At 48.8% G+C, this 7,765-nt stretch overlaps 1 protein-coding gene across 1 annotated transcript; it reads right to left on the bottom strand.

Moving 5' to 3' along the window:
* Positions 1 to 2,482: 2,482 nt before the first annotated feature.
* On the bottom strand, positions 2,483 to 4,317 carry Gp9 (glycoprotein IX platelet). Its single transcript, XM_008828539.3, has 2 exons — positions 4,176 to 4,317; positions 2,483 to 3,279 (listed from the first exon to the last, which is right to left on the bottom strand). The coding sequence occupies exons 1-2, from the start codon at positions 4,215 to 4,217 to the stop codon at positions 2,734 to 2,736; spliced, it is 588 nt and encodes a 195-aa protein (XP_008826761.1). The 5' UTR covers positions 4,218 to 4,317; the 3' UTR covers positions 2,483 to 2,733.
* Between the last annotated feature and the right edge of the window lie 3,448 nt (positions 4,318 to 7,765).

Below are 7,765 nucleotides of genomic sequence, written 5' to 3'. Positions count from 1 at the left end.
TAGAGCTGTAGTCTGAATTCAGATGCTGAACCTAAACCCCAATGTGACAGTATACGGGGGTGGAGTTTTCAGGAGCTGACCAAAGAGGTGGAGCCCTGTGGCTGGGATTAGGGCCTTTGCTCTGGAAACTGTTATTGACTACGTCAATGCTGTTGTAATGAAATGCTTGTACTAATTATGTGGTTATTAAATAAATTTTTAAAAAAATTTTAAAAAAAGAAGAAAGGGGAGGGGAGACGGCACTGCTAGTAAAATGCTTACCATGTAAGTATGAGGACCTGAGTTTTGATCCCCAATAACCACATGAAATGGCAAGTGTGGAAGTGCATGCTCCTAGTCCCATTATTGAGGAGACACATGCAGGAGGATTCCTGGGGCTTGCTGGCCACCCAGTTGCCATGCTTTGGTGAGCTCCAGGTTTAGTGAGAGACTCTGACTCACCAAAATAATATGGAGAGCAGTAGAGGACACATTGACCTCTGGCCTCCACATGCTTGTTCACACACGTGTACACACACCTGCACACACATATGCACAGACACACAGGAACACATACTTATACCCCCTAGCTCCACAGCACATTCATATAGACACACAAAAGTAAAACAAAAAGGAAAGGTTTAGTTTGGGCTGATGGTTTTAGTTGCTTTGGGCCTGTGGTGGGTGACGCAGCGCATCATGGCAGGAGCCTATGGTTGATGTTGCTCACTCCATGGTGACCAGGAAGAGGAGAGAGAGGAGAGAGGAGAGAGGAGAGAGAGAGAGAGAGAGATGAGAGAGAGAGAGAGAGAGAGAGAGAGAGAGAGAGAGAGAGAGAATTATTCCAGTACCACAGGCTGAGGCCCGCAAGCCTTCAATATATGGGCCTTTGGGAGACTTGCAAGATCTAAACTGCAGCACTCAGTCTGTGGTATTTCATTCTAATAGCATACATGGGAGAAGGCAAAGCCGAACATCCCAGGACACCTGCTTCTTGGGCTTCTTGTGTGGACCATCTCTCCACCTTGGGGAAATCCTAGCCTGGTCACTGCAGGTCCTCCCCTTCCTCAGCCTTGGAAAATCATACCCTACTCCCACCTCACAAGGCTTGGGTGGCTGGCAGATTCTCACTGGATGGAGACAGCTTGGCCAACAGGGCGGAGGCCTGTAACTGTCAACATGCACATTAGAGTGCCAGGAGAGGGAAGGGGTAGAATTTAGGGGTGAGGTGGGGGGATTCTAGGTTGTTCCTCATGTAGGGGTTGGGAACTGAAGGACTTGGTTCCTGGAACCTGCAAGAGTTCAGAAGCTTTTTACTTTATTTTTAATTTTTTGAGACAGGGATATAGCCTGGAGTGCTGAGATTAAAGAGTGTTCTACCACGCCAGGCTCCAGAAGCCTTTAAGGGAAGCTGTTGCATGTAAAAGAGGTCTCCCTGTCAGTGGTTCAGGGCTCACATCCTCTTCTATGCCAGGAAGACTCCTTGTTTACAAGATATCTAAGAATGCCTCATGTGAGGTGGTTTGTGCAGGCCTTAGGCCCAGAGAGCAGATGTTGGAACTTATAACTGTTGTCACTTGGTGGCCATGTAATTGCTGATTTCTAACATGGGCCACAGCTCTCAGCCCCTGGGCTCCATGTAGGTGGTTGATGTGTCTGCCCTGGGCTGGACTGGAACTCACTATGTAGCCCACTATTAACTTGCAGCAATCCTCTCGCTTTAGCCTGCACCGTGCTGGGATTACAGGTATAGCCACCATGCCCCGATCTTTTTAAAGTCTGATTGACTTTTCAATACTTAAGAATTTAGAGACTTCAAATATGGGCAGTTTTCTCCAGCCTCTGGAGCTCAGGGTTAAGGAGAAATCTCTAGTGGTATTGCCCAAGCTTTTTTGGGTGGACCCCAGGTTGTCTGAGTCCCATTTCCCACCACTCCCTACTGTCTTCTCTCTTGAGCTTCTGGATCATGGCCTTTCCTGCTCTCTGTGGGTTAGTGCCCTGTGGTACACTCTGCTCTCTTGGCCTTCCTGGTAGAGCCCCTGACCCACAGGCCCACCCTGGCTGCTACAGTTCTTAGTTCATAGGGCATTGTGGAACTACATGCAGTCCTTGGAAGGAGAGAATTGTCCAGGAGAAGAATCTGCTGACTATTACTTGGGGCAGGATGGAACCCAGAGTTTGGGGTCTGCTGGTGTCAGAACTTGATGGGGAATAATTTTCTGCTTTGCACTGATGAGAGCCAGTCCCAGGTCCTGGCTCATGATATTCAGAGATTATGGAATTGGGGTGACTGGGTGGGAAGCTTCAGGAAGAGAGAAACCCCTACTAATACCAGGTTAAGACATAATGAACCCAGGTTTCTAGAAGGAGCCAGACTCAGGAAAATTAGTATTTTAAGCTCACACAAAATGGCTATGGGTTTATTGTAGGCTTTAAAAAATTACACTTATTTATGTGTGTGTGTGTGTGTGTGTGTGTGTGTGTGTGTGTGTGTCTGTGTCTGCGTCTGTGTGTGTGCATGCATGGCATTCTTGTGGAGGTCAGAGGACAACTTGAGGGATTCAGTTCTCTCCTTCCACCATGTGGTGCTAGGGATCAAACTCAGGTCTTCAGAGTGGGCAGCGTCTTTACCCACTATGCTATCTCACCAACCCCTCCTGTGTGCTTTTGATAGCATGGGCTGACTGGGGCTGGTGGGTCGGGAGAGCTGCCTTAGGTCTAGACTACTGGCCCAGGATCATTCTGTGCCTAGGCTCAGTTCAGGGGCTCTGTACAGGTACTCAGTAGGCCAGCCAGCAGAGCCAGGCCCAGCACAGCTATGGCTACTAGTGCTATATCCCACCAGACCCCTGGATAGGCCCAGGATGGTGGCAGCTGCCAGCCACAGTTGCCCAGCTCATAGCCTGTCAGCTGGCCCAATGGGCGGGTGGTGACGAAGTCAGGGCTAGCACAGTACACCTGTAGCAGGGCTTCTGGCGTGTGATCCTGTAGCCAGAGGCGCAGGTAGGTGAGGCTGCAGTCACAATGCCAGGGGTTCTGTGTCACATCGAGGCTCCACAGCTGGGGTAGATGGTCAAAGGCGCCTGGTGGCACAGAACGCAAGCTGTTGTTGGCCAGCAGGAGCTGGCGAGTGTGAGCTGGTAGCACAGGCAGGGCTGTGAGCCCCTGCCCCTTGCAGTTCACTCTCAGCCCCATGGTTTCCAAGATCTGGCAGGTGCAGGGTATGGGGCAGCCCTGGGTGGCTGTGGTCACAGGCCAGAGAAAAAACAGGAGCCCCCAGGCAAGCATCAGGCAGGCAGGCTGTGGGTAGAGCAATGAGAGGAGGACCTGTCAGCCTGTACCCTACCCCAAGGCCAGCAATACCTGAGCTAGACAAGGGTGTACACCTCCTTCCCAGGCCTCTGTGGGGTGCACGGTGCAACTCAGGAAAGGTGGTAGGGAGGGGCGGGGTCTGCCTGGTCCCTGGCAAAGTTCCCAGCCCTGCTCAGATGGGTGAGCAGGAGACTGCTAAGGGACTCCAGTCCTAGTCCCTGGCAGGCTATAAATTTTCCTCCTCTAGAAATATGGAAATGGGCTGTGGGGCTTACCCCCAAGAGGTGCACTGGGAGCACGAAGAGATGGTAATTGCTTAAAGTCTTCTATTCCACAGAGACCAGGAAAGTTCCTCCCAGGCTGTACCAAGCTCCCACCTGAGCCTGGGGTCAGGCCAGGGGATATACTCTACACTGTGGCCACTCTCCCATGATGCCTGATGCAAAAAATTGCAGTGGAAAGTTGCCAGGTGGCAGCAGGAAAGGGAGCTCACAGGGACCCATCTAGAAAGCCACATATCTAGGCTAATGCTCAGAGCTGGAAAATGGAGGCCCACGGAGGGAAAGCACTTTCCAGGATCATCCAGCCGTCCATACCAGGGTCTGAACTCAGGTAAATGTCTCATAACCATCTGGTTCTGCCTCGTTTGCCTTCCCTCTAGGCTTAAAAGTAGAGACTATTTCCCCTTCTCAACTGTGCTCTGCTGCTAAGGCCCAACCCACAGCAGGCTTCAGGGAGTGTTCAATGAATGATTCACGAATCTTGGCGCAAACCCCCCTCCCCCATCTTTTAGGAGAGAGAGGACAGAGGTGTCTGCTCTCTGCCAGCCTAGTTGGAGAGGCCATTGAGCAGGAGGTCATGCTGTGTATAAGGAGGCCACTCACCTGTGAGGCCTTGGTTGAGGCACACCTTTTGTTGTCTGGCATCGTCTGGGTTGAGGCTGTTTTGGTGCTGTGGGAGCCACGTTGCTGGAGCTGGCAGCGGTGGCTAGGCTGCTGCTTGTGTGGAGGAAGGAAGTGATGAAAATAGCATGGCTTATCCCCCAAGTGCAGCACTTTCTAGAGGATACCCTGAGATGAGTGACAGTTGGCTGTAAGTTTTCCTATTTGATAAATGTGGAAACAGCCTGTGGGGCTTACTTCCTGGAGGTGTGGGCTGGGAGTGAGAAGAGCGGGTGAAGGCTTAGTCTTCCATTCCTCTGAAGACCAGGAGAGACCCTCCTTTTGGTCCCAGGGTGTCTCTAGTATCTGTTGGGACATTACTCATTCTTTTTTCTAATGAAAGCTGCAGGTTTGCAGCTCAAAACCTCTCAGAGGTAAAGTCAACTGCAGGTTAAGATCATTATTTGCCTCATGTTTACTTTCATAGCTACCTTTCACTCATGAGTATGATAGCATTCTTTTATTTGTGATAGTGGCATAATGTTCCCTTTAAAAAATAAATGTATTTTGGGGGCTGTGGGGATGGCTCAGTGGTTAAGATTCCTGGATGCTCTTGTAGAGGACTTGGGTTTGATTCCCAGCCCCCACATGGCAGCTAACACTGTCCATAACTCCAGTTCCAGGGGATTTGACACTCTCTTCTGACCTCCGTGGGCATTTCACAACAGGGGTGCAGCACTTATACACCATGTAGGCAATATACTCACACACATAAAATGAAAATAATAAATTAAAAATGTATTTTTAATTTAATTAATGCTTTAAGTATTATAACATTAATAAAAATCAGATCTAATGATGAAATTTAATCCTTATGAAATTAAAATACAAATATGCACATTTTACAATAAATAATAGAAATTCTACAATTGTGGGACTATATTAGCCTAGTCAGTTGATACTTTGTAGATGGCAGAATTCATGCACACAGAAGGGAGGTGGCCATGACCTTGGAATTCTGGGCTGGAGCCACTTTGGGATTACCCAGAGGCATTTCAGTGCAAATACAGACTCCTCCATCAGAATAGCCCAGGCTGTGGGATGCTGAGGCTGGAAGCTCCTGGGGTCATGGGAGGAAGGATGGACCACTAGGGAGAGGAAGGACCCCTGGCCAACCCCTTGGTCACTCTTGATGTTGGCCAAAATCATCAAATACAGGAAGAGGATCTTGGGTCTTGGGTCTGGTCTGGAGACACTCAAAAGGGTTTAGAGGTAGAGAGGGACGCTAAGGCTGGGATCAGCAGTGCCATCAGCCTAGGTCACACTAGATTTTGTCCAGCAGGGCAGCTCTCATGCAGGCTGAGAGAGGCCACCAAGCTGCACCTCTGCTGGTTCTTAAGCAAGCTCCATGCACTACTGGCCAGGAGGAGTCAGGGCACAGGATAGCCCCTCTTCTTATTTGTACCACACACCTTCCCCTACCCCTGATAAACTAGCTTCTATCCTGCCAGGTGACTAGGCCTTTGGGAGAGGAGTAGGTCTCCCTCTAGGTCCATAGGGACCTCCTGTTCTCTCCCCAGCCTCTATCCAGTTCTGCTTTCTTTGGAGGACCTGGACAATCACAGATCCCACAGCAACTGAGTGCTGATTCCCTAGGGCCAGCTTCACTAACTCTCTGACTCAGAGAGAGTGCCTGAGGTCACAGCTGCCTGCAGCCTATTTGTACCTGTGTAGTCACTGGAAGGTTGTTGCCAGGACTCTGTCCTTGGTTGGAGGCCTCAGTCTCCATGATCTTTTCCTCCCTTCCTGGTAGAGCCATGGGCGTCTAGAATCTTCACTGCCCTGCCCATCTTCAGGGCAGCTAATCCCTCCCTTAAGGTGGGGCTAGAGTCTCTTGGTGAGTGGGTTCTCACAGCCCCCAAGCTGTGTCCTGACCAGGACTGTGTGGCCCATGCTATCTTCTACCCAGGTTCATGAGATTTCCTCATTTTTAGCAGATAAAACTTATAACAACAAAAACCCACACAAATTATTTTTATCATGTAAAAATTGGGAAGTTTAAAAGAATAGGAAGAAGAAAAAAAATTCCTGAACTCCAACATTAAATAAGAATGCCTTTTGGGGCTGGAGAGATGGCTCAGTGGTTAAGAACACTGGTTATTCTTGCAGAAGACCCAGGTTTGAATCTTAGCACCCACACGGCAGCTAACAACTGTCTGTAACTCCAGTCCCAGGGGCTCTGACAGCCTCTTCTGACCTCCGTGGGCAGTGCATGAACGGGTGCACTTATCTACATGAAGGCAATACACGCACACACATAAAATAAAAATAAAATAAAATAAAATAAAAGAATGCCTTTTGGGGGCTGGAGAGCAGGCTCAGCAATTAAGAGAACTGGCTGCTCTTGCAGAGGACTCAGGTTTGGTTCCCAGCACCCACATGGTGGCTAATAACTGTTGGTAACTCCATTCCAGGGGATCTGACGCCCCCTTCTGACTTTCAATGGCATTGCATGGCACAGATGCACTTGTGTACATGCAGGCAATACACACATATTCTATCCTCTGCAGGCATTGCATGACACAGGTGTACTTACCTACATGCAGGCAATACACGCATACATATAAAATTAAAATAAAAAAATTAGAAAAAAAGAATGCCTTTTGGAGGGCTGAGGGTATAGCTCAATGGTAGAGTGTTTGCCTAACATGTGCAAGGTCCTGGGTTTAGAGTCCCAGGACATATATATACACACACAAGTATTTTCTTACTCAGATAGGATTATCCAGAGACTACACTGTCCTAGAGCTTCCCTTTCCCACTTTTGACTGAACCCACATCTATGCTGCTGTCATTCATGGAGGCTCAGCACCCGCTGTATGCTGTGGCTTCCCTAAGGAATCTCTTATCGCAGTTGTACAGGGCCTTTGTGGTACTGAGCTGGATCAGAGGACCCCTCCCTTCCTGGGGCCCTGGGACAGGAGGTGAGCTCTGTTAAGACTATAAACTGCTAAATGCTATTAAAATTGTTGGTTCTGTTTGGCTTTTGTAAGACTCCTCGGTAAATATCTTTTCAATGCTTTTTGTAAATGATTCTAAGAGTCAAGAGCTCCTTGACAGATCCTATTCCTAACAGCTTGGGCTGAGGACTGCCAGCAGCTCCTCTTTTCTAGTTGGTCTTGTCTGCTCTCAGAGCGTTCCTGCTGAGCTGAAAGCACCCTGTGCATGCCTCGAGAAAGCTGCACTTAACCACAGCTGCTTTCTGCCAAAATACAACTCTGGCTTGCACTAGTTCCTGTGAATTCTAGCCACCATTTTTACCTATGTCAGAGAGAGAGAGAGAGAGAGAGAGAGAGAGAGAGAGAGAGAGAGAGAGAGAGAGCTGGCTTCAAACTCCTTGTGTAACTGAGGAAGACCTGAACTAATCCTCCTGCCTTTACTTCCCAATGGTTAAGTTATAGGTATGCGTCTCTATGCCCTGCTCAGAGAAGTTACCCCACCCCCGCCCTGCTTCATTCTTTCTCAGGATTGCTTTTACTATTCTGGCTCTTTTGTGGCTCTATATGAATTTCAGTATTGTTTTTTTCTATTTC

The sequence above is a fragment of the Nannospalax galili genome, unplaced genomic scaffold (genome assembly GCF_000622305.1).
Source record: "Nannospalax galili isolate Female #2095 unplaced genomic scaffold, S.galili_v1.0 scaffold332, whole genome shotgun sequence".
Lineage (NCBI taxonomy): Eukaryota > Metazoa > Chordata > Mammalia > Rodentia > Spalacidae > Nannospalax > Nannospalax galili.
This window is presented reverse-complemented; position numbering and strand designations above follow the sequence as displayed.